This window comes from Erythrolamprus reginae, chromosome 2, assembly GCF_031021105.1.
Source record: "Erythrolamprus reginae isolate rEryReg1 chromosome 2, rEryReg1.hap1, whole genome shotgun sequence".
Lineage (NCBI taxonomy): Eukaryota > Metazoa > Chordata > Lepidosauria > Squamata > Dipsadidae > Erythrolamprus > Erythrolamprus reginae.
In genome coordinates this window covers 15,925,727-15,952,626 of record NC_091951.1, presented here as the reverse complement: position 1 = coordinate 15,952,626, position 26,900 = coordinate 15,925,727, and the positions used below count along the sequence as shown (strand labels likewise).

Below are 26,900 nucleotides of genomic sequence, written 5' to 3'. Positions count from 1 at the left end.
TCAGGTCCCTACTTTTATTACTAGATGTTCCTTAGTGTTTAAATCTGGCCTTAGGAGGATAATGTAGCACTTGGGGAAGAAGATGCATCCCAGTAGACCAGCACTGGAGGCCAAAATAGAGAACACCTGCATGGCTACCATGGATTTTCCTTTGGTGCTCAGGTAGGTGGGCAGGAAGGAGATCCAGACACTGCAGAAGACCAACATGCTGAAGGTGATCAGCTTGGCTTCATTGAAGGCCCCAGGCAAGTTCCTGGCCAGGAAAGCCACTATGAAGCAAATGGCAGCTAAGAAACCCATGTAGCTGAGAACAATGTAAAACATTGTGACAGAGCCTTCATTGCATTGAAGGATTATCTCTCCAGGCTGGGAGTAGAGGTCAGAATCAGGGAATGGGGGAGAAACTCCCAGCCAAATGGCACAGATGAAACTTTGGACACCAGAACAACAAACTATGATAGAGTTGGCCAAGCTCTTCCCCAACCACCTTCTCACCCTGTTTCCTGGTTTTGAGGCCAGGAAGGCCAGCACCACTGTGATTGTTTTAGCCAACACAGAAGACACAGCTACTGAGAAGACAATGCTGAACACTGTTTGTCGGAGGAGGCAGGTGGCTTTCCTTGGTTGTCCAATGAAGAAAAAGGAGGACAAAAAACAAAGCAGGAGGGAGATGAGGAGGATGTAGGAGAGGTCCCGGTTGTTGGCTTTGACAATGGGTGTGTCAAGGTATTGAAGGAATATGATTAAAACAAGGCCTGTGATTAGGAACAAGAGTAGGGCAAATGAGACTAGGATGATACCCAGTGATTCTTCATAGGACAGGAAGGTTATTCTTTTGTGGATACATTCAACTCGGTTTTTGCTTGGATATTGATTATCTGGGCATTTGATGCATTTTTCAGTGTCTGAGAAAACAAAGTAATATTTCTTTTATAGTCTTACTGGTGTTTTAGATCAATTAATTTAAATTAATTGGATTACATTGTTTCTTTTATATGTTGTAAGCTGCTCCGAGTCCTCAGAGAGAGGCAGCATATAAAGCAAGCAAGAAAACAAACAAACAAACAAATAGTTTAAGACTATGGTGACCTATTGAATTGGGCAAAGTTTTAGGGAGCAGACCTTTTGCATGCCAATTATATCTGCTTCCAGATATATTTAAGGAGAGGAAGCTCTGCAAATACCCTGGTTCTGTTACTTGTAGGGTTTTAATGATAAATGTATTTGTCAAGGTTCCAGATAACATCCAACTTAAATCAGAGTCCAAGTTGAAGTATTCCTCAAAGTTCCAATTTACTGGCAGAGCCATACTGGCACTTACACTGGGAAACCTGAATGACAGTTTGAAAGTTGAAAGTTCACATGCTTTGCCCAACACCCTCAAACTTGTCCTGCTGCCCACTCAGGTTGTACCAGCGTGGCAACTCCTCCTTTCGCTTCTGCCCTGATGGTGGACATTGGATGGCTTGAACTTCTTGAAATAATGCTTTGTGGCTGCATCCGCTCCCTTGTTTGTTTGTTTGTTTGTTTGTTTGTTCGTTCGTTCGTTCGTTCGTTCGTTCGTTCGTTCGTTCGTTCGTTCGTTCGTTCGTTCATTCATTCATTCATTTATTTATTGGATTTGTATGCCGCCCCTCTCCGGAGACTCGGGGCAGCTAACAGCATTAGTAAAAATATTGTAGAAGAATTACAATAGAAATATTAGCAAGGAAATAGACATAGATACATGGGAGAAAGTTTGGATCAATAACTGGAAAATGACTAAATCAGTTTCATTAAAAGAAAATCAAATTAAAATGTTTTACAGATGGCATCTCCCACCAAATAGGATAGCAAAAATGTTTCCCAAAACATCCTCATTATGCTGGAAATGTAAGAAGGATATAGGAACCTATTACCATCAATGGTGGACATGTGGTAAAGCTAAAATATATTGGAAGATGATTGAGAAAATATTAAAAGAAATCATAAAGCAAGATATAGATAATACCCCGGAATTTTTCTTACTAGGTGTTACAAATCAGACTTACAAGAAAGAAATTTTTTACTTAATTATACACATATTAACCGCGGCTAGAATAATATATGCGCAAAATTGGAAAGGGGAGGAAGTCCCCAAGGAAGAAGAGGTTATAGCTAAAATATTAGATTGCGCTGAAATGAATATGATGACAAGAAGATTAAACGATCAAGAAGATACTAAATTTTATGAAACATGGAACAATGTTTATAAATGGATAGATAAGAAAAAATAAGATATACATATTTATCTCTAGTTAATTTTTTGTATTTTTTTTTACCTAGGTGATAACAATATTAATATTAGTTTAAATGCATTCTTTGATGTTTATGTATAAGTATAAGTAATATATTAAGAAATTTGATGTATAATAGTTGAAATTAGTTTAAATATTTGGTTTGATGAATATGGTATTTCACTATACTAACTAAGTTTACATTAAAGGTATGTTTTGATGATTATGTTATACTAATCTTACCCAATATTTACATTGTATTCAAGATTTGTTAAACTTTAACTCAAATTTATTAATTTTTTAATAGTTAACATATATTCAACTATGTATTCTTTTTCTGTATTTGAATGTATACTTTCAAAAGAAGCGGGGGAAATACACCCCCACTTTATGTTTAGTGTTTGTATGTGTGTTCGTCTATTTTATGGAAATCAATAAAAAAATTAAAAAAAAAAAAAGTAAAACAGCATATAATAATAATCCAATACTAAAAACAGTTAAAAACACAATATTATAAAAACCAAACATACATACAGACATACCATGCATAAAATTGTAAAGGCCTAGGGGGAAAGTATCTCAATTCCCCCATGCCTGGCGGCAGAGGTGGGTTTTAAGCAGCTTACAAAAGGCAAGGAGGGTGGGGGGAATTCTAATCTCTGGGGGGAGTTGGTTCCAGAGGGCTGGGGCCACCACATAGAAGGCTCTTCCCCTGCGTCCCGCCAAGCGACGTTGTTTAGTTGATGGGACCCAGAGAAGACCCACTCTGTGGGACCTAACTGGTCCCTTCCAAGTTCCCATAAACATTAGGCCTTCTACAGATATTGTGGCATGTTGCAGTATATCAAACTATGTTAGGATAGGATTTTTATTAATCTGGAATTCTAGCATAGAAATATATATATACTCTGTGTGACCCTGATTCATAAACCCAGGACAAGGAGAGGCCGTAAACCTAATCTGCATCCCTGGGAAAAGGGGCTCAGAATAAACATCTCAAAAGCTTTACAACTCAGGACAGGACATTATAGGATCAAAGGGGGGAAGTTTCATTGCCTGGAGCACACAAACTATCAAAGGGCAATTAAGAGGGATTAACCAGAAGAAACCTTCAAAAGAAACTAGGTGCGAATAAACATCTGCTTTTTAGGAAGTTCCTAGAAGATTCTTCCTTGATATGAAGATCGTTCCTTGATAAGTATGGGAAAAGAAGAAGCTCAAAGATACCTTTGAAGCTGTATGGCTGATGTATCATTTTGATATGTATATGTAATTATACCCCATTTCCTTATGTTCCCAAATAAATAGAAGCGCATGGCTCTACACCATGTCACTTCACCCAGAGAGAGAATGTGTCCAGTTTCTACTTTCTAGGATTCGCGTTCGTGAGTGACCCCACTGGCTTGCCTTGCTCTCTGTCCCTTTTGAAGGCATTGCTTTCATTAGGACTTAGCGGCATCAACAAGTGGTGGAGAATGCGGGCAGATTTATCCTGTTACCTCGGCGTGCCGATGCGATCGTCACGTGCCTGAGACTCTCATCGCTTATCTGCGCATTTCGTCGTTCGTCAGGAAAGGAACAGACGATTTTCGTAAGTATGGGAGTGGTTTTGTCCAGGGAAAGGGACCTTCATGTAAAGGAACTTGGGCAAATTCTCAGAGCTTTTGAATCTAAATTAAGAAAAAACTTTCTTTTCCCTACTAAACGTGAGTTACGCCAACTCTTAACTTATGTCTGGAAACATTGTCCCTCTTATCCTCCTCACGGCTCATTAAAGCCTGCCGTTTGGATTAAGATAGGTACGTATCTTTACCAGGAACCTTGTGCTCCTGCAAAAATTCTTTTAACTTGGAAGGCTGTCCTTGCTGCACTCCGCTTTCACAACTTTGATTCCCCCCCCTCCTTCCAACCTCTCTATTGCTCACCCCATCGAGCCTTCGGCACCACCCCCCATCTTATTCCCCCTCCCTCATCGACCCCTGCCTTCCTCAACCCATGCCCCCCCCAAATCCCGTGCCTATGCCTTCTCAGGATTTTTCTGCTCCTGTACTTACACCTTCCCAGGAAAATCCTGCTTCTGCTTACTTCACCTCCCCTCTTTGCTCGGATCCTTCTTCTGGCAGTGCGGTTGCACAAGGGCTTGCTTCCGCCCTGACTGACCCATCTCTTTCTCCAGAAGATCTTGAAACTATTTCCCAATTCCCTGTTGATTTTGGGGGTAATGCCCCGCATTATAGGGCCATTCCCTATAAGGTCTTGAAGAACTTGAAAGAAGCTATCAATGATTATGGTCTTACCTCTGCCTATTGTCAGGCTGTTTTAAAAAATCTTACTGCAATTTATCACCTTCTTCCTATGGATTGGAAGACACTTACAGAGGCATGTCTAACATCCACTCAATTTGTAATTTGGAAGTCTCTCTTCTACCAAAAATGTGAGGAAAAACATGCCCAAACTGGGCAATTCCCACTGGACCAGTTTAAAGGGGAAGGTGCGTTCCTGACTCAACAACAACAGCTAACTACTAACTTGGCTTGTATTCTTCTTATTAATGAGTGTGCCCTTCATGCCTTTTCTAAGATAGATGATCCTGCTTCTAAATCTGCTTCTTCCTTCACTACTATTCGTCAGGGCCCCTCTGAAGCCTATGACACTTTCATTGAACGATTGCAAAAGGCTTTGAAGCGGGATATTAACAATTCTGACGCATGGCAAGAAGTGTTGATACGTTTAGCCTATGAGAATGCCAATGTAGATTGTCAGCGAGTTCTTGAACCGCTTCGTGGAGATACCACAAAAAACCTGGCTGATTATTTGCAAAAAGCAGCTGGAGTAGGCTCCCTTACCTATCAGGCTGAACTCATGGCCTCTGCCATTTCTGCCTTGCAGGTCTCTTCTTCCCACCCCAGGGCAGGTGCCTGCTTCAATTGCAAGCGCTATGGGCATTATCGAAGCCAGTGCCGCGCCCCGGGCGGTGGTGCTGCCCTTCAAACCACGGGCGCGCGACCACAAACTCCGTGTCCCAGATGCGGCCGCTTTGGTCACTGGGCACGTGAATGCCGTGCCAGCCACAGCTCTATTCCTAATCCCTCTCCTAGCAATGTCCAACCGATTTCGGGAAACAAGGTTCGGGGCATGTGGCTAGCCCCACTCTCAAGGCCACTTCTCATTTTGCTTTATCCCTACCTCCTGAACGGGACTCCATTCATTTGGGCGAGGAACACCCTGAGAAGCCCGAGCCCATTGCCATCCTCACATCACCGGTTGGGGTGATAGATCCTGGTAAATCCACCACCTTTGTCCAATCCGCAATTGTTCAAGCTGCAGAAACTGTGCCTATGCAGACCCCTGGTCTTGTCTACTTTCTTCCCCTAAACGTTCAGTCTCTCTCTTTTCCCCCTTCCTTGCCACTTATGCTATATCCTCATCGTGACCTTATTTCCAAAGGGGTTCTTGCTTCCCCCTTTTTACTTTCTGCCCATGACCTAACCTCCTTGGCTCTTGTCTGTATCCCAGATTCTCCCATTGTGGTGCAGCAAAACTCTGACGTTGCTGTCGTTGTGCCTGTACCCCTAGAAATTGATCTTCATAGATATGATGATCTTTCCATTCATGAGGAGCACCCATGGAGTACACTTCTTCTCACCTCTTCTGTCTCTTCATCTAAACCTATGCTGACCCTTTTTCTAAATGGCATTCCTTTTTCTGGTATTTTAGATACCGGAGCTGATGTCACCGTCATCCAGTCCTCTCTTTGGCCCACTGACTGGCCTTTGCAATCTTCACCGGCCGTGAGGGGTGTCGGCGGCATTCAGAGTGCACAGATTAGTACTACTTGGATAGAAGCTACAATCCCCTCTTCTAAGACCAAGGCACGTATCCGTCCTGTTGTTTTCCCTCTTCATGTCAACCTCTGGGGACGTGATCTTCTTTCTCAGTTTAACGCTTCCCTTGTCCTTGACTAACTATGTCTGACCCCTTGCTTTCTCTTCAACTGCTCAATTCTTCTCCTGTCTGGATCGATCAATGGCCACTCTCATTGGAAAAATTAACAGCTCTTAAAGCGCTAGTGGAGGAGCAAAAAAGTCTTGGTCATTTGGAGCCCTCCAACAGCCCTTACAATACTCCGGTATTCGTAATTAAAAAGAAAAGTGGGCGTTGGCATTTCTTGCAAGATCTTAGGGCTGTCAACAAAGTAATTCGCCCCATGGGTCCCTTACAATGTGGATTGCCTAACCCCAATCTCATTCCACGAAACTTCAAACTGGCTGTAATAGATTTAAAGGATGCTTTCTTTTCTATCCCGCTGCAACCTCAAGATCGCTTGCTGTTTGCTTTCACTCTCCCTGTGTTTAACAATAGTTATCCTACTTCTCGCTTTCAGTGGAAAGTTCTACCTCAAGGCATGTTAAACAGCCCTACCATGTGTCAGTACGTAGTACATTCACTATTAGAGCCCTTTCGCCTCGCCCATGAAAACGTTCTTCTTTACCACTTTATGGATGACATCATGGTTTGCGCTGATATGCCTCACCCATCCTTTCAACAAATTCTGCTCCTTCTCATTGAACATTTAACTGCTAATGGCATGACTATAGCTCCTGAAAAAGTTCAGCAAACAGAACCCTTTCTGTATCTGGGTCACAAACTTTCCCAGTCCCGTTCCTTCCCTGTTCTTCCCTCCTTGTCTTTACCCTCCCCTGCCACCCTGGTTCAGCTCCAGCAGTATTTGGGATCGCTGAATTGGGCTCGCCCTTACTTGGGGTTCACAACTTCTCAGTTGACCCCCCTCTTTTCTGCCCTGGCGGGAGCCTCCTCCCCCTCAGATCTTATCCACCTCACCCCTGAGTAGCTGGATACATTGGCTGAAATCAATAATGCGCTGCGTGTTAAATGGGTGGATAGATGCCAGGAAAACACCCCCCTGTCTCTTCTTTTGCTTAACACTCCTTCTATTCCTACTGCTTGTATTATACAAGTGTTGCCCTCATCAATCTTAATCATTGAATGGATTCATCTTCCACACACACCCCGAAAAACTATTTCTTCTCGCTTTTCATTATATTCTCTTCTAATTGTTCGTGGCCGCCACCGCTGTCTAACGCTCATAGGTTTTGAGCCAGTCTCACTTTATGTCCCCCTTCCCCTCCCCATGTGGGAATCTTTATTTTCTCAAAGTAAAGACCTCCAGATGGCCCTTGTGGACTGGCCTGGTCAGGTCTTATATCATCTACCTGCGGACACTCGCATTCAATTAATTCAGTTGGTCCCTGTCCGCTTTAACACCTGTATGCAAGATCAACCTATCCCGCAGGCATTAACTGTTTTTGCTGACGGGACAAAAACCAGGGGAGCCTGTGTTTTCCAAATAAATGGCCAATGGGTTATACACCACACCCCAGCCCAAACCTCTGCTCAACGTGCAGAATTGGCTGCTTCAATTTTGGCCTTTCAGAAACTGTCTGATACACCCTTTAATCTTATTGTAGACTCCTTGTATGTTTCCCAGATTATTCTTAATATTTTTGATGCTTATCTGTCCCCAGCAGTTGACAGCTCCTTATTGGCCCTGTTTTTGACTCTCCAGCAGCTAGTTATGGCTAGGACTGCCCCCTTTTTTGTTGCTCACGTACGCAGTCATCAGCCTTTCCCAGGAATGCTAACCGAGGGAAATGACACTGCCGATAAGGCGGCACGGTCACCTGCTGTTTTTTCTCTGTCCTCCCCAACCCCTTGGGAGAGCCACTCCTATTTTCACCAAAATGCCAAAGCTCTCGCCAAACAATTTAGTATCTCAAAATCTGAAGCCTCGGCCATTGTTCAGCAGTGCCCCACATGCAGTCAGCATGCTAACTCCATTCCCATGGGGGTCAACCCGCGTGGTCTTGAGGCTTCACAAATTTGGCAAATGGATGTTACGCAATTCCAACCTTTTGCGCCCTGGAAATATTTACATGTTTCTGTTGATACTTATTCTGGCTTTATTATGGCCTCCCCACAGAGAGGCGAGACCACGAAACATGTTATCAACCATTGTATTCGCACCTTTGCAACGATGGGACGCCCTAAAGAACTCAAAACAGATAATGGGCCCGCTTATAAAAGCTCAGCTTTTGCACAATTTTGTAATACATGGGGCATCAAGCATAAGTTTGGCATAGCCTTTAACTGTAGGGGGCAGGCTTTGGTGGAAAGGGGAAATTTAACCGTTAAACGGGCGCTAGAAAAATTAAAAATGGAGAAAATCCCTCCAGGCCTCCCGTCCTTGCAAAACCAATTAAACAGAGTACTTTTTACTCTTAATTTTCTAAACTTAACTGGGCCCTTCGCTCTCTCTACTGCTGCACAGCGACATTTTGCCACGCATGAATCCTTGCCCCCCCGCCCCCCCGTTTATTACAGGTTACTTCCAGATCTGACCTGGAGAGGCCCCGCAGATCTCATCACCTGGGGCCGAGGATACGCTGCTGTGCAATTGGAAGGTCGTGTTCTTTGGGTCCCTGGCCGGCACGTGCGTCCCTTTTTGCCAAAAACTAAGGAAAAGAAGCAATCCCTCCCTGACCTCTCTGAGTGCTGTATCCTTGATCAATGATGTCCACCTCACCTACAGAGGCTGTTCCCACGCCCATCCAGGAATCTGGACTGCATCAGCCTCCACCTTATGATGAAGTTTTTCCTGACCCTCCAGGACACTTTCCTCCACGAGGATGCCCTGTTTTGAGCATTCACAAATGCGCCTCCCATTTCACTCTATGGGATAAATTAAATGGACCAATGTCATGTACGCCATTTTTTCTACACATTTTTATTTTTCTATCGTGTTTTTTGTGCATATTTTTTATTATTACTTTTCCTACCTGTTCCCGTGCTCCCACTTACACCCGCCCCAGACGTTCTATGGACCTGCAACAACGGATGGAGTATAATATTTGGCTACGTCTCGCAAATATTTCCAACTTGTCTACATTTTGTTTGTCGCAAACTGTTGATATGCATATGGTTCTTGGGCATTGTCTGATTCCTGTATGCACCCCCCTTCCTGTGTTCCTTAATGATTCCTCTTTGTCAATGTTTTTAACTGCCCAGGAACTACATTATGCCCGGTATTATGAATGGGGTCCCAAGTCATATCGTCTCCCTTCTGGAGCAATGTCATTATATACCCCTCATGTTGCCATAGGAGCAGATGTGGCGTGTGCCCGTATTGTTAACTGTTCCACCCATCAATCCCATCCACGCTGCTTGAAATTGTCACCTACCATGTGGAAGCGCAATTGCTCAACCATTCAAAATGTATCATTTGCCTATGGTCATGTTCTGCTTAACCCAGGATGGTTTTTTACATGTGGTGACAGGACCTTCAACTATATTCCAGCAAACCTATCTGAAACCGTATGTAGCCTGACCCGCCTAGTTCCTGTTCTCCCCTCCAAGCAAGATGTACTTTTGTCTCACCATTATCGGCAACGCAGAACTGTTATTCCCTTGGATAACACCTGTGATGATAGCATCACCTTGTTGAACAAAGCTGAATATATTTCTTTAACTGCCTCACTTGTAGGTGTGCCCGCTTTGGCAGCGTACAATCAGCGTTTGATAGGAAAGCTTGCTTGTACCTTGGCAAAAGATATTAACAGAACCTCCATTGCCTTGACTGGTCTAAATGAAGAGCAATCTGACCTGAGACATGCGATATTAGATAACAGGGCTGCCATTGACTTTTTATTGTTACTGCACCATCGAGGCTGTCAGGCAGTTAAGAACATGTGTTGTTTCAATCTCACTGATAACTCTGCCACCATTGAAGAACAGATTAAAGGGATGAAACAATTGTTGGACAACATGGGCACAGACATATTATCCAATTGGTGGAATGCTCTATGGTCATGGCTTCCTGATGGCTCTTGGTTAAGGGTAATTTTTATGTATGTGATAGGTATCATTTCAGCTGCTATATTGTTATGTTGTTTTATCCAATGTATTCCTTCCTTGTTTTCTATGTGTCGTTCTGCCTTTGTTCACGATATATTGTATGAATCTACTCAGCCTCTTAAACCCCCCCCTAGGACTGTTTTGTGAGGATCCGATGGATATAATAAGAACAGAGCACCGACATAAGGTGCTTGCATTCAAATAAAAAAGTAGGAGATGTTGCAGTATATCAAACTATGTTAGGATAGGATTTTTATTAATCTGGAATTCTAGCATAGAAATATATATATACTCTGTGTGACCCTGATTCATAAACCCAGGACAAGGAGAGGCCGTAAACCTAATCTGCATCCCTGGGAAAAGGGGCTCAGAATAAACATCTCAAAAGCTTTACAACTCAGGACAGGACATTATAGGATCAAAGGGGGGAAGTATCATTGCCTGGAGCACACAAACTATCAAAGGGCAATTAAGAGGGATTAACCAGAAGAAACCTTCAAAAGAAACTAGGTGCGAATAAACATCTGCTTTTTAGGAAGTTCCTAGAAGATTCTTCCTTGATATGAAGATCGTTCCTTGATATGTGTGGGAAAAGAAGAAGCTCAAAGATACCTTTGAAGCTGTATGGCTGATGTATCATTTTGACATGTATATGTAATTATACCCCATTTCCTTATGTTCCCAAATAAATAGAAGCGCATGGCTCTACACCATGTCACTTCACCCAGAGAGAGAATGTGTCCAGTTTCTACTTTCTAGGATTCGCGTTCGTGAGTGACCCCACTGGCTTGCCTTGCTCTCTGTCCCTTTTGAAGGCATTGCTTTCATTAGGACTTAGCGGCATCAACAGTGGCAAGCCGTTGATTTATCACCAACTTATATACCAGGTTGACAGTAGTTGCACTTGGAAAGAAATTGGGAATCTCTGTATCTTGCACAATATTTATTTATTTGTTTGTTTGTTTGTTTGTTTGTTTGTTCGTTCGTTTATTTATTTATTTATTTATTGGATTTGTATGCCGTCCTATGGATGAACATAGGGAAACACAACACCATGCATGCCATGGCATTCTGGATCATTTTGTAAATTCCAAATAGTTTTCAAGAGCAAACCCATGAGTATGAGATAGAAACACCAAAAGAGAAAACTGATGGCAGAAAAAGATACAGTGTTCCATCGAATCTTCCTTTTACATTTTTTCCCTTTCCTTATTTATTTATTATTTTCTTTAATATTTTTACTTACACCATTTCACCATTTTTGTCAGATGGTGATCATAGGTTGATCCCAATAATATTTAATACTATTTAAACTCAGTTACTGATTATTTACCAACCAACTAACTGCTCCCAAAATATGAATAAAAGTTGCCTAATGTGGTTGGAGGTATGGAGAGCCTTTTTAGAAATGATACAACACTGCCTATTTTAGGACAGGTGGCACAGACCCATTCAAGGAAGAAAAAACGTTAACCATTCTGAAACTGAAAGTATCTTCAAACTATGAGACCTTCTAGAAATTCCTTAAAATGTGATTCCTTCAACAATCCAGAGGATCCAGTGGTGCAATTCAGTTCGGAAACTTCAGATCGTGCAGAATGCAGCTGCAAGAGCAATCATGGGCTTTCCCAAAAATGTCCATGTCACACCAACACTCCGCAGTCTACATTGGTTGCCGATCAGTTTCCGGTCACAATTCAAAGTGTTGGTTATGACCTATAAAGCCCTTCATCGCATCGGACCAGATTATCTCCGGGACCGCCTTCTGCCGCATGAATCCCACTGACCGATTAAGTCCCACAGAGTGGGCCTTCTCTGGGTCCCGTCAACTAAACAATGTCATCTGGCGGGACCCAGGGGAAGAGCCTTCTCTGTGGTGGCCCCGGCCCTCTGGAACCAACTCCCCCCAGAGATCAGAATTGCCCCCACCCTCCTCGCCTTTCGTAAGCTCCTTAAAACCCACCTCTGCCGTCAGGCATGGAAGAATTGAGATATTCTTTCTCCCTGGGCCTCTACAGTTTATGCATGGTATGTCTGTATGTATGTCTGGTTTTTATAATAAGGGTTTTTTAGTTGTTTTATTATTGGATTGCTACATATTGTTTTTATCACTGTTGTTAGCCGCCGCAAGTCCACAGAGAGGGGCGGCATACAAATCCAATATTTATTTATTTATTTATTTATTGCTGATTCTGTGGGCATAGCTTGGTGTGTGGTGCATAGCTTGGTGGGTATTGTGGTCCCTCGGCAGCCTGCAGAGCTGGCAGCAGAGTAGGACAGTGAGGAGGCTGGTGAAGAACATGGGCCAGTCTGGAGTCTGCAGAAAGCTCTGTGTTAGAGGCCAAGATGGGGCTAGCCTAACTTTAATGCAACCAACATCCTTAGTAGAAACAAAGAAACAAACAAACCTTTTGCTTCAACCTAATGGAGTTGAGAGTCTTTCTTTCCTAAGGAACAGGAATGGGGCAGGTTTGATAGTTACAAGAATTCAGATGTCCTTAGGAAAGATAAAATGGAAGGACACATCCAAACTAGCAAACAGAAATGATATTTGGAACCCAATCCACAACATCCTTCCTACCTCCCATTATGGAAGAAATTGGTCATTATGAAAATTAAGAACAAAATAATCAAACTTCCAGGTGTCTTTAACTTTCATATTGATCAAAGTGCTCTGGATGAATCCAATTACTTTCTCTATGATGTCACCCACCTTCCTGAGTGGAGATGGTCCCCTCTGGACAAGGAATACAGTCATAGCAGCAGACTGGCTCTCCTTCTCGAGCCTTCTTGACAAATCCAGGAAGACAATATTCCACACATTTGGAAAGAGGCAGAGACTAAGCAGAGGGAAAAAGAATGTCAAAGAAAATGTGTTAGAACTCACCGTCAATGGAAAATGGAGCTATATATGAACATTAGCCAAGTAGTCTCTAGGCTTCACAAAAGCAAATATAAAACCTCTAACTACTTTCAAATGGTTGTAGGAGGTACAGTTGAAGGCAGTTGTATCATTTAGTTTGCCCCTTTTAGTTTTGTCAGATGAGATTACAAAAAAATTTCTTTCTAGGAAGCTTGGAGAGACGAAATTGAGAAAAGATTTAAGCAAAAGCTTTTGCCTCATAGTAGAATTAACTTGCTTTCCTCCATTCTTCATATATGCATGATCTTAAATAAGATATCCACTCACACTAAATTTTACAGTAAACCTTATTGTAAAAAATTGTTAAACTTTTATTGAATTTGACTTATTAAAATAGAATAAACGTGTACTATATAAGTAAATTATAAATGTTAGAATGTATATTATATATATCCCTTTTGCTTTTCTGTACCCTGTTTGTAATGTATATATTCAATAAATTTTTTTTTTTTTTTTTAAAGAATAAACTGTGATGAAGGGGAAAAAAGGTTCTGGAACATTGCAAAAACAATGCAATCCAATCTAGATACCAAAAAAAGTTCCTTACATAACAAGGCTGTCAACCAAAGAAGATGCAATTTATTTGATCATTATTTGTTCAATTTATTTGATCATTATTTGTTTAATGGCTGGCATACTGGTGAGCTGAAACTAAAACTGACTGACCAGTTTCTAAAAGTGTAATGGGGTAAGATGGAGGTGACGTCATGAAAACATGTCCCTCAAAAGGGCAAGTCAGGTGATTTTTTTTATGCAGAACATGGGACATAAGTGTGAGTCATGTGTGGGAAAGGTGGAACTCATTACCAGACTCCATAGTGTCATCCCCAAACCCCCAACAATTTACCCTTAGATTATCTATGGTTGACCTATCAAGATTCCTAATAAGAGAAATAAGTGAGGGGATAAAGGTGCAAGCAACCAATATATACAAATTGCTAGTGCAGTCAGAAGGGGATACAATTGATGGATTGACTAAATGGTGGCAAAATGAGATACAAGTAGAGGTACAAGAGATGGAAAATATAGTAGAAAATATAAGGAAAATTAAAAATACAAGAATCAGGGAAATGAGAAGGAAAATATTACATAAGTGGTATTTTACTCCCATTCAATTCGCACATTTTCAGCAGAATGTCAGGGGGAATTGTTGGCATGGGTGTCAAGACAAAGGAGTGTTTATGCATATGTTTTGGGAATGCCCGATAGTGCAGGAATTTTGGCAAAAAGTGAAAGAGGATATCAATAGAAATGAGAGGCCCGGTGAAATAACGCCTGGCTGAAAATTGCCAATGGCGGGAAGCAACTCGGCTCCCCCCCATCAACTGGGGGGCGTTCCCCGCGATAGCGCGGGAACGCCCCAGAGCAATCAGCGGCCGCTCGGGAATTCTGGGAAAGCCGAGGGACGGGGCGTGTGCTCTTTATCAGGGCTTGCTTGCCCCCCCCGGCTTCTCTTGCCCCCGAGCTCGCCGCAGAACGGACACCCACCCACCCTCCGCTCAATCCAGGATGTTTTTATAGGTCGCCTGGTAGGGGCCGAGTAGGAATTTTTGCAGTCTTTGGGCATTTGCTATGGATTGTTTTTCGCCTACTCCATCCTGGATGAGGGTAAGGATTTGTGGTTACGGGGTGCATCTGTATGTAAATAGGTTCTGATTCAACAATTGGATGTTTATATTCTTGGTCACTATATGGCAGAAACGGGGCGGAAAGGGTATCAGTAGCAACTGTGTGTTCTCCTTTGGGCATCTGTTGTAAGATGATTGGCACCCCCATTGCACAACTCAAGCTTCCTCCATGGACAGAGAGGTGTGAAAGGGGTGCCCTTGGGGCTCACCTACGTCATTTCCGGTTCCGGGTCATGCAAGGCGAGCCCTCCCAAATGCTGGGCGTGGCTTTCTGGTCGGGAGTAGGCGGGGCATGCCTCACCCTGACCAAGCATGGAGTAACACCCATTTGAGTTGCCCAAGTATGTTGTGTTCAGGAAACTCCGCCCCATTTAGTGACCCCTGCAGGTCTTTCTGTTAATATTTAATAAAGTGACCCATTTTACCCAGCTTGGTGTCCGAGTGTTCATTTCCCGTCCAAGGCAATGCTAAATATACAATGGACAATCACTAAGGAAATGGCAGTACTAGTAAAAAGCAATGTGATGGGACAATTTAGAGAAATAAAAAAAGCAGCAATAGAAAGCGCTCAGGCAGTAATAGTTTTGGGTTGGAAGGATGCGACAAAATGGACAATGCAAAATTGGTATAGGTACATGGTGGACCATATTCAATTTGAAATTATGGAAAAAAGGATAAATTTGGATAATGAAACTGAGTTGGGACAGCTGATGGGATGGTGGGACAAGGTAAGAAGATATATGACGAGCAGAATCCGAGAACAAGCTACAAGAAATAAATTGGAATCACTCTATAATATGTAAACAGATATATTGCTCTTGGGTTAAGTGGACTATACAAGAAACACCCCCAATTTGGTGGTGGGGAATGTGTGTGTGTCGGGGTGATGGGCACAATTCACTATGCACTGTTTTATGTTGTGTGATATAAAAACTGTTAAAAATCAATAAAAATATTTTTTTTAAAAAAGATTCCTAATAGGTCAGTAAGGGGCGATTACAAGTGCACTAGAGTGCCTTCTGTCCCCTGTCCTATTGCTCTCCTATATCTCCTATCCCTTTCTTCTATTCCTATATCTCTTCTTCTATTCTTTCATTGATATGTTCTATTACTATATCTTCTTTTCTATTCTTTCTTAGATATATTTTACTATGAGTATCTCCTCTGTAACCTTCATCGTGTATTTTACTATGTGTGTGTATATATATATATATATATATACCCACTAAAACCCTCATTGTGTATTGGACAAAATAAATAAATAATAAATAAATAAATAAAATGATGCTCTCTCTCACCAGTTTAATGGTGATAAATTTCAGAAGAGACATTAAATGGAAATTTATTTATTTATTTATTTATTCGATTTTTATGCCGCCCTTCTTCTTAGACTCAGGGAGGCTTACAACATGTTAGCAATAGTACTTTTTTTTTTTAAAACAGATCTAGGCTATGATGTGACTCCTAAATAATAACCACCTGAAATCTCATTTTGGATATTGGTATATCAGCTTAGAGCAGTATTCAGCATTATAGTGTGTGCAGGATATCTTGCCCACTAGATCAAAAGCCTGCCTATCTGCCTAAGAAAAGTATAAAAGTTTTACTCCACATCTTCAGTTCTCAGTGAAGGTAATCTGCCTTTTTAACAAGGTTTAGTCCATTTAAAATGGGTCCTAAGCAGGCGGGGTTTCCCCGTCGCCGCTGCTACCAGTGCAGTTGCATACGCAGCTCTGCATCCCTGATGTGTGCATGCACATGAGAGATTTGGCTTCTGCACATGCGCAGGAAACCAAATCTTCTGCAAGAACACTCTATTTACTAAACCTGCATTCCTATTACTACTAGTTTTTCTCATCATTTATTTTATTTTATTTATTTATTAGATTTGTCTGCCGCACCTTTCCGTAGACTCATTTCCTCCCACTAATTACTTTATGACTGTAACTTGTTGCTTGTATCCTTATGATTTATATTAATATTGATTGTTTCCTCCTTGCTTATTTGACCCCTATAATCATTAAGTGTTGTACCTCATGATTCTTGACAAATGTATCTTTTCTTTTATGTATACTGGGAGCATATGCTCCAAGACAAATTCCTAGTGTGTCCAATCATACTTGGCCAATAAAGAATTCTATCTGCTATCTGTGTGCATGAAAGCACAGAAGCAAAAAATGGCCCAAAATTGGCGAAATCAGACACATGTGAGCATCCTTGCATGAGATTGGGATTCCTGCTCATGCGCAGAAGCCAAATTTCATGCACGCGCTTGCATTGAGAAGGCAGAGCTGCACGTGCAGCTCCATTTTTCCTACCAGAACGCCATCTCCCAATGTGCACCCAGAAACCCAATACTGGTCTTAGGATTTTGGAAAAAGACAAAAACTATTTTCCCCACCTTGTTCAGCAACTTTAGCTGTGACAAAGCATTTTGGTTGATTATAAGTCTCTCTTTTTCAAAACTCCCCATTTCCTTGTTGATGGGATCCTCCTCGGGGAGAACCACCCCACTAAAGATCGTCAGATCTGCTGTTATGTCTCCATTTTGATCCAAGTACACTTTCATCAGGGAAAGATTGTACAATTCCTTCTTCTTTATAAATTGATGGAACTAGAATAGAAACATCCAGGAATTTTAAAAGCAGAAATCTTGATTTCTAAACTCATATCTCTTTTTACATTTGAATCTTCTACAGTTGTTTAACTTGCAAATATTGTGAGTTGTGAGAATATGTGTTGCCACTATCTTCAAAACTCAAGAACAAAGGTTCAGTATTAGTTCTCCATCTTACTGTATGTTCTGTCAGGCTCTCTGGTAGAATCCTCCAAAAAATTCACAGGTACAAATTTCAGACACACACACGTTTGAAAATTCAAAACAATGTTCTTTATAATGAAAATTCACTTAAACTAAGCCCTCTTTTGGTATAGCAAAGAGCACTCGTCTCCAAACAAACTGGTAATTTATACAAGTCCCTTATCAGTTCTGTGATACTTAGTTTGCAGCTGTGAGGCAATTCACAGTCCTTCTTGCACAAAGTGAAACACACTTTGCTCTGGTTTAGTTTCAAAGCGGGGAAAAATCAGCACACAAAAAGTCAAAGTCAGTAAAGCAGTCACGAAACACAACGATCAGATAATCCTCCACAATGGCCAAACCCACAGGCTGCTATTTATAGCAGCCTCACTAATTACCACAGCCCCACCCAACCACAGGTGGCCTCATTTTCTTTGATAATAATCTCTCAGTTGTTGTTGCCTATGCATCGCTCTCCGCATGTGTGGCTGTATCATTAACTCTTGTTCTGAATCCAAGGAGGAGCTAGATAATTGATCTCCTTCTGAGGTGTCTGCCACACTCTCCTCCTCCCTATCACTCATGTCTTCTTGGTCAGAGGAGCCTTCATCAGCAGATTCCACCGGGGGCAAAACAGGCCTGCAGCATGTGGATGTCTCCCTCACATCCACAGTCCTTGGGGCAGGAGCTGGGCCAGAGCTAACCACAACACTGTATACCGACCAATAAGTATAGTGGGAAGATATAATTTTCAGAAATTGTCAATTACATGGAACATTTTAGGAAAGATTACAATCTATATTTGTAGTTTTTCCTCACATTATTCTATATGTAGAATGGTTACTGATTATAATAAAGTAGCAATAATATTTTAATGGTAGGATAATAACCATATTATTAATTTGATGATAATGCCATTAATGATCCAGTGGAATCATACCAGGTCCTCTTGTAGGAAACACACTTAGAGAAGATATTGCACAAAATTTTCATTAGTTTTAAGCAAGGACAAAGAAGGCAAGAAAGAGATCAAAGTACTGCTTTTAGCCTTGAGGAAAGACAACAAGGAGAGCAGCCATGTTGATTTACAGGAGCTTAAAATAAGAAGGAATCTGGGATATATTTTAAAAAATATATACAAAATGTCTTAGTTATAGAAGGAGGATGCGGAAATCTTCCAATAAGTATGATATGTTGTACAGAAGCTTAACCAAACTCAGAGAGCACAAAAATCCATGAAAAAGAATTTAGTTTGATGGATAAGCTCTGAAAGGTTAATATCCTGCATTGCATGCAGTAGGCTACAGGCTCAAATCCCAGTAAGGGTGTGTCCAGCTGACAAGAGCATAACAAGCTCAAAATAGTTCTATACTAGGCTCCCTTCCTTTTCATTTATCATCAAAAATATGTAACCATGCAAATTATAGTTTATCTGCCTTGGACATGGCCCCTACGTGATGGTGAGAGGCAAAAGCAAAGCAAAGTTGCTTCCTCCCATATTTGGGAATACCAGGGTGATTTCAACAGAAAATCAACAAATATATATATATCAAATATCATCTCTCTCTGATATATATTAAGGCCGAAATGGTACCATCCTAGTCTCCCTTAATTTTAAAATTTCAGCTAAAAACATTGATAGATACAGAATATAGTTGTCGGCTATGAATAAATTAACTGCCTTGAAATGGTCCTGGGTTGGGCCTAGAGGCAAAAAGGAGCTGTGACGTTCCTTCAATATACCAGGGTGATCCGACATTAAAAAAACATATATATATATGTTTATATATATATATATATATATATGACGGTCTTGGTATATTCGGGTTTCTTCCCGTGTAGGATTTGGAAATTTCTGGCGACGTTTCGACGAGGTCCCACTCGTCATCTTCAGGCTGGTGTTTCTGTCCTTGTTCTAGGGCGAACACAGCGAGACCTGAGCTGCCTTCCTTCTATAACTACTGGTGGCTGGGTGTGGTTTGATGGCTCAGCAATTGCCTGCTGTGTAGAAACTTCCTGGTGAGTCAGTGGGGTAACACCTGGGGTCGTTGATGTAGCTGAGGTATGCTGATTAGTTAATATATATATCAGAGAGAGATGAGAGAGTACAGCAGAGAGGACAGAGTGGACTGAGCCACGTTGAGCCTTAACCTTCTGTTTTCAGTTTTGATTCTCTGCACAGACTCAGAAGTATTTAATTATCATTGGCTGACTTAGTTTCTATACCTATTCATTGGCTGACGTTGTTAACATGGAGTTCATGAATATCTTAATGCCCCATACCTTCCATGGTTGATGTCTTGTAATCCCCAACCTCTCTTCTCCCTTCTTCCTTCTCCTCTTTGATTTGGATGCAGCATTTAAGACATGGGCCAGAATCTTAATGACACTATAACTAATGCTTCCATTTGCGATCTGTATCCTATTCTTTTTTTCTTGGCTCTCCAGTGGGGCTTTCTGGGTGCATCTTCTCCGGCCTTTAACAGAAAATATGTGTTTTGAAACAGAACAGTAAAAATAGTCAGCTTGAAATTCATGTTCTACAAAGAAAAGTGATTTATAGGCATCATCTTTTCGCCAAATTTTTTTCCACTGAAGAGGAAAGCTCCAAATACTATGAATGTACTCGTGAAACCAATACTTTCTCACTAAATATACTCCAACCACTGTCAGGATCCAGACTTTCCATTCAATGAGTCCTGGCAAAGTTTCAAATGTTGAATAGAAAGGAAGAATTCTATCAAAAAGAGGAGCAAAATCTGAGAAGTGAATAAAGACATTGACTTGTCTCCACTTAGAGAGGGCATTTCTGAGGGATGGTATATGACCAGTCACTGAGAACTGTTGTGATATAACAACACAAATTCCATTCATAACAAGCAAAGGTGTAAAAGTTCTCATGAAATTATCTCCCTTCTCTGTGTCTGGAGCAAAGAGGCCAATCAAGGTCCATCCAAAATGGAGGAGCAATTGGACAACTACTGGATACTGGAACCCTTCTTTAGGGAGCATCGGATGGAAAAAAGGGAATTGGTTTTTATCACTCAGAGCCTCTGAAACAATTCTATTACTGATCTGGAAAAAAACAACAATGAAGAATTATCTATTATATTTGCAGTCCCATCAAGTCCTAATGAACCCAATTTTTTTCTTATGCACATGTTTATTAGTCATTAGGCCATATCAATAAACAGAAAATAAAAAGCACAGAACATTAACAAAATAATATTTAAATGTAGACTTAAAAAAAAAATACTGCAAGAGAATAAGTAAAAAGAATGAAAATAGTATTTCTTTATGACCCCAGAATTTACCACAATCAGACCATAATTTCCTCCCCAAAAGGATTTTATTATATATAATTATTAAATTCTGAGGAAATGCATTTAAAAAAATATTAGGATCCCAATAGATTGTTTCTCTAATGTGCAGTCCAAGATATTGTTCTCCCTTTCTTTTTTTCTAGAGTTGACATTTAAATAATATAAGAGTTTAAGAGCCTGGGGGGGCAGTTGTTAGAATGAATCACTGCAGGCTACTTCAGCTGACTGCTAGCTGTAGTTCAGCAGTTCAACTCTTACCATCAGCTCAAGGTTGACTGAGCCCCCCATACTTCCAAGATGGATAAAACGAGGACCCAGATTGTTGGGGGCAATATGCTGATTCTGTAAACCACTTAGAGAGGGCTCTAAAAACGCTATGAAGTGGTATATAAGTCTAAATGCGATTGCTAGATATTACATCTTCTAACTCAATACTTGATGATTTGGAAGGTACATTTGTAGTAGTTAATGCATTTAAATATGCCACTCTTACTGAGTGAGGATGGCTGTTTTCAAAATCTCAAATTCTTTGTGCAGCATTTTTTTAAAAATTTTGTCTTCAATTGTAAACAAAAAAAAGAACAAAAGAAAAAAAACAGGGAGAACACAGTTCCTAATATAATTTGTCAATTGTACACTTCATGGCCTTTTTAATTGAAATTTGTTTGTTTTGAAACTCTGACAGTTTCCATATCATTAATTTCATAAGAAAAATATATCCCCTAATTTTATAAATTGTATAATTTCCCAATTCAGCTCTCAGGGCAGTAGTTGAAGTCCTTTTATCCATCCTTGTCCCTTTATCCATTCTTAAGATACTTTTCAAATTAATTAATTGGATTTGTTCTAGAAGTGGTATAAATTAAATCCCAAAGTTCAGTTCAATATAAGTGCATGGTGGTAAGTTGGCATTTTGGACTGTAATATTTCAGGCTAAGAAAGCTGCATAGCTATATTTTTTTAAAAAAATCTTTTAACAATACACTCACTTCTGCCTTTGGTCTAAATGGACTCATTTAATGTTGAGGCAGCCAAGATCCATAGCCATATATGACAATGATATCATTTTCCAAAGACCATAACGTTTGACTTTGACTCTCGCTATAGAAGATTGCTCAGAAGGCGAGAGGCGTTGCATAGTAAAAGGTATTAATGTATTGACTTAGCCTCTTTGTGATGTGATGTCACTTCCAGGCAGTATAAAGGTAAATGATTTGGGGTAATTTGGTGTGGGGTTTCAATGTTGTTCAATTCAATTCAATTCAATTTATTAGATTTGTATGCCACCCCTCTCCAAAGACTCACAACAATAATAAAAACAATATAACAGTAAACAAATCTAATATTAAAGAAAAGATATATAAAACCCCAACAATTAAAACCATACAACACAACACAACATTCCTCAACCTATCACCCTTCATTTAGCCACTGTCCAAAGTTACAATGGTTGACCTCTCCAGATTCCTAAGAGGTCTGTAAGGGGCGTGCATAAGGGCACCAGCGTGCCTTCCGTCCCCTGTCCTATTGTCTCTCCTATATCTCCTATATCTGTTCTTCTATCCCTATATCTCTTCTTCTGTTCTTTCATTGATATATTTTATTCCTATATCGTATATTCTCTTCTTTCATTGATATATTCTACTATGAGTATATCCTCTGTAACCTTCAATGTGTTTTGGACAAAATAAATAAATAAACAATGTTGAGGGGTAAATAAATAAATAAAATAAACAATTGGGGGTAAAATGACTTAAGGCCAGTCTTGTCACCCACTTGGAAACTGGCTTGGATTGATGAAGGTTTGTTGGGTCATGGGGTTGCCTTTAATAACTGCCTGGCTCTTGCAATGGAAATCCTGGCCCTAATTGTGGCTGTAAGTCAAGGATTACTTATAGATACCTCGCCGCCATGGAGGAGGAGAAAGAGCCAATGGGAAACGGAGGGAGAGAATTTCTGTTCTTCCTCCTATCGAAACGTACAGGGGGAACCCATGTTCAATGGAAGAGACGAACAAGGCTTTAAAACCATGATTTCTGCCTCAATAAAAGACATTGTCTGCCAGATGGTTTTTGCCCAGGACTTCGGTGAGCAAATTGATATGCTTAAATGATAAATGAACTTGTTATCTAAGGAATGCTGATTAGGCCAAGTTTGGTGCCTTTCCCGGGCATTGTTTATATTTAGCTCCAAAGAGAAAGATAATTCATTTTTTCTTGCCGTTCAAAATCTGCTTTTCATTATGTGTGCTTTTCTCAATAAAGAGTTTGATTTTATCATATAATAAGAGATTTTTGAGTTGTGGGGTTCGTGCCAGGAGCCGTGCACAGAACACTATCTATCCATCTATCTTGGTCTTCTAGTGGAACCCCCTGCTCAGGCTGGAAACTCTATCCCAAACAGTTGTTCGAATTCTTCTTAAAAACTTCCAATGTTAGAGCATTCACAACTTCTGGAGACAAGTTGTTCCACTGATTAATTGTTCTGTCAGGAAATTTATCCTTAGATCTGTTGTGATTCCGCCTGAGGCTCCTCAGGGACTGGCTGGATCTCTGCCGGATCCATGCCCAGAGGAGGAGGACAGTGAACAGGAGGGGGAGGACCAGGCAGACGGGGGAGAGGAACATCAGGAAGAGGAGGAGGGAGAGCAGCCTGAGACCCCGGGGGGGGGCCTCTCCCCAGCTAGTAGCCTGGATTCATTGGATGAAGACGCACAGGCTATAATAGACATGAGGCAGCGACATGCAGCTCAAAGACGGGGCCAATTAGAAAGGTATTTCCATCCCTGAATTGGCAACAGCTGGGTTTGGGTGTGGTTCTCCTCAGCAGGGTTGAAAAGGCAGGCCCGCCCTTACAGTCTTGTGGAGAGTTATTAACTGGGAGTCCTGTGACCTTGCTTCGATTCTTGGCGTCTCTGATCTTGGCTTGTGGCCTAGAAGTCTGGAAGACTTGGGGGAGGCGTGGGTTTTATTATCTCCAGCGTTGTTTTTGCCAGCAAGAATCCTGTTTTATTGCCTGGCCTTCGTGAAACCTCTGTGAAGCTTCATAGTATTCCTGTCTGTAAGAACAGTTTTTGTTACCTGTGTTTGCTTTGAAATATATAAACTGCCTTTGCTTTTTACCAGTGTGTCTGGATACTCTTTTTGGTTGGTGTTGGCGTCTGGGGGGACCCAGACAGAACAAGATCTACGTGGCTTCTCTCCTTAATTAGTTGCCACCCATTGCTTCTTGTCCTGCCCTCAGGTGCTTTGAAGAATAGTTTGACTCACTCTTCTTTGTGGCAACCCTAAGATATTGGAACACTGCTATCATGTATCCCCTAGTCCTTCTTTTCATTCAAATAGAAATGTCCAATTCCAGCAACCATTCTTTATACACACACACACACACAGAGAGAGAGAGAGAGACCTTCATACATTCATACATATATACACCACAATTGCAATTTTTGATCAAAATGGGTATTCCAGATATTATCTATCTATCTATCTATCTATCTATCTATCTATCTATCTATCTATCTATCTATCTATCTATCTATCTATCATCTATCTGTATGTGTGTGTGTTTTGGTAGATTTTCACGGGTATATGTATGTAGATTGTTCTGAGTTCGGGTTTTGCCCCGTGTAATATTTTGAGTGTCTATGCGACGTTTCGGTGAAATCACATTCACCATCATCAGGCTGAAGTTGTAAGCTTCATGCTGCTGTAGAATAAATATTTGTGGTTATGAGAATTTGGCTAACATATTTGTAGTTCCATATAAAATGGTTAATTGATGTTAGTGGCTCTTACAGATTCAAAATAGATAATGTTTTATAAACAGTAGGAAAGATAATACAGTAAGACTCTGTTTATAAATCTGGGATTTGTTTGTGATTGAAAATATTATTTTGACCAATATCATGTAAAAACATGGGAGACTTCTGTTGGTGCTGCCCTTTCCTATAGTACAGAAGACCCTTTGATTGAACTCAGAGCCTCTCCCACCTTCATGAGTACGCAGCAGAAGATCTCTAAGCAATGAGGATGGGGTCATGAGAAGATATGCCTCTGTTGATCCTTGTACCCCTTTCCCTTCACTGTGTATCCCAGTCCCTAGTTATGACACCTACAAATGCCATGGTAAAAAGCAGCTCCTGAATTTCATGGAGAAGAAATAGTTGGATCTATTCTCACAAACCATCACCAACTTACTTTACAGAAAGGAAAAGACAAACACAAACCTGTGGTACTTTGTAAGATCTTATTAATCTTGACATCTGGATGGAAATGTCTCTCCCAGCTCCATCAAAAAGAGCCAAAAGATTGTCCTTCCTTCCACAGCTGTAGTTGGGAACATTGGCCTCTCCAGTAGAGAGCATTTCTAGCAAGGCCTCTGAAGTGCCAAGTGTGTTTGAATAGTTGTCATAGATGTTGTAGCCAAGTGTGAGATTATGCAGGAGGAGGTATTTTTTGTTAACCATTTCAATATTGAAAATCATTATTTCTTTTTCATGAGGTAAACTACTGTAAAACCAGGTTCATGTTAATATTGGGATCATCAGCAGCAAAAACTAAATGCTTTTTCTCTACTTATTCTCTTTTTCTCCACAAGACTTAAGCTAATATCGATCCAAAACAAGAGGCAAATTATAGTCACTCATCACCCTTTAATATTTGTGAGTGTTGAGAAGATAATGTGGAGATAGTCCTCCAAAACAATTGAAAATCATACATACACCATTGTCCCTGAAAGTTCTAATTTTCACCAGCCCAAAAAACAGGTTGCAGAATAATTCAGTCATTAAAGTAGAAGAATCATAAATGAAAGAGATTTTTTGATGAGTGACCCAGAAAAGATGTTCTAAAAACAAATCATCCTCTATTCTAGTGTTTTTCAACCAGTGTGCCGTGGCACAGTAGTGTGCCATGAGACATGGTCAGGTGTGCCGCGAAGCTCAGAGAGAAAGAAAGCAAGAGAGAGAGAAAGCAAGAGAGAAAGAAAGCAAGAGAGAGAAAGAGAGAGAGAGAGCAAGAGAGAAAGAAAGCGAGAGGGAAAGAGAACAAGAGAAAGAAGGAGAGAGAGAGCAAGAGAGAGAAAGAAAGCAAGAGAGAGGGAAAGAGAACAAGAGAAAGAAAGAGAGAGAGAGCAAGAGAGAGAGAAAGCAAGAGAGAGAGAGAAAGAAAGGGAGGGAAGGAGAGAGAGAAAGAGGGACATAGGGAGGGAGAGAGAAAGAGAGCAAAAAAGAGAGGAAGGAAGGAAGAGAAAGAAAGAGGGATGGAGAGAGAGAGAGAGAAAGAGGAAGGAAGGGAGAGAAAGAGGGAGGGAGAAAGAAATAGAGCGAAGGGGAGGAAGAGAGAGAGATAATTATTTTGTCCAAACTTTTTTTAGCACCCCCCCCCCCCCCCGCTCAATGTGCCCCAGGGTTTCATAAATGTAAAAAATGTGCCGCGGCTCAAAAAAGGTTGAAAATCACTGCTCTATTCCTATAAAAATCAGTCGCAGAATATCAATGAAAAGTTATAAAAATATGGAAATAATCTGAGCAGGGGAAGCTGCAACAATCATTACTTTCAATGAAACTCAGTATTCAAGTCATGACTTCAGGATTTAACAGGGAAAGGAAAATAATGTGGACCTCTTTCAGATTTTATTTTCCTTATGTTTGGATTTGAGCCTCTCCCAGAAAATAAGACAAAAAAGAGAACTGTGGAAATCAAAAGGATTCAATAAATTAGTCAGGTCCTGAAATACAGAAGTAAAATAAGAAGGAAAAAAGAAGAGTGTTAGAACTGCAAATGTAGGGAAATAAATCCCATCACTGTAAATGACTTACATCCCACTCTGTTTAGAAGGAGCCAGGTTGAAAGGTAATATTGCATGTAAAGTTTTTGATGCAGAGACAACTATGCTAATGAGATGATCTCCTGGCCTATAGTAGCTCCATTGTTTTTTCCCATCTTGGTTGTCCAAATTTAGTGGGCACTTCATTCTAAGCTTCACAGAGACTGGCTGGGACACCAGTAGCATCAAAACCACCAGCAGGAGGTTCAT

The 26,900-nt window shown here is 40.8% G+C and overlaps 1 protein-coding gene across 1 annotated transcript; it reads right to left on the bottom strand.

Annotated features, from left to right (window-relative positions):
- On the bottom strand, positions 1-26,900 carry LOC139159178 (vomeronasal type-2 receptor 26-like). The gene is made up of 5 exons (XM_070736529.1): positions 26,683-26,900; positions 19,822-20,275; positions 17,140-17,352; positions 12,901-13,027; positions 1-905 (listed from the first exon to the last, which is right to left on the bottom strand). Exons 1-5 carry the CDS (start codon positions 26,898-26,900, stop codon positions 1-3), a joined length of 1,917 nt encoding a protein of 638 aa, XP_070592630.1.

Coding starts and splice junctions, on each gene's coding strand:
- LOC139159178 (XM_070736529.1), bottom strand. CDS start 26,900: ATGAACCTCCTGCTGGTGGTTTTGATGCTACTGGTGTCCCAGCCAGTC. Junction 20,276..26,682: donor CCTTCTAAACAGAGTGGGAT/GTAAGTCATTTA, acceptor TCTTTTTGATAG/AATTCTTCCTTTCTATTCAA. Junction 13,028..17,139: donor AGCTAAAGTTGCTGAACAAG/GTGGGGAAAATA, acceptor CCCTCTGCTTAG/TCTCTGCCTCTTTCCAAATG.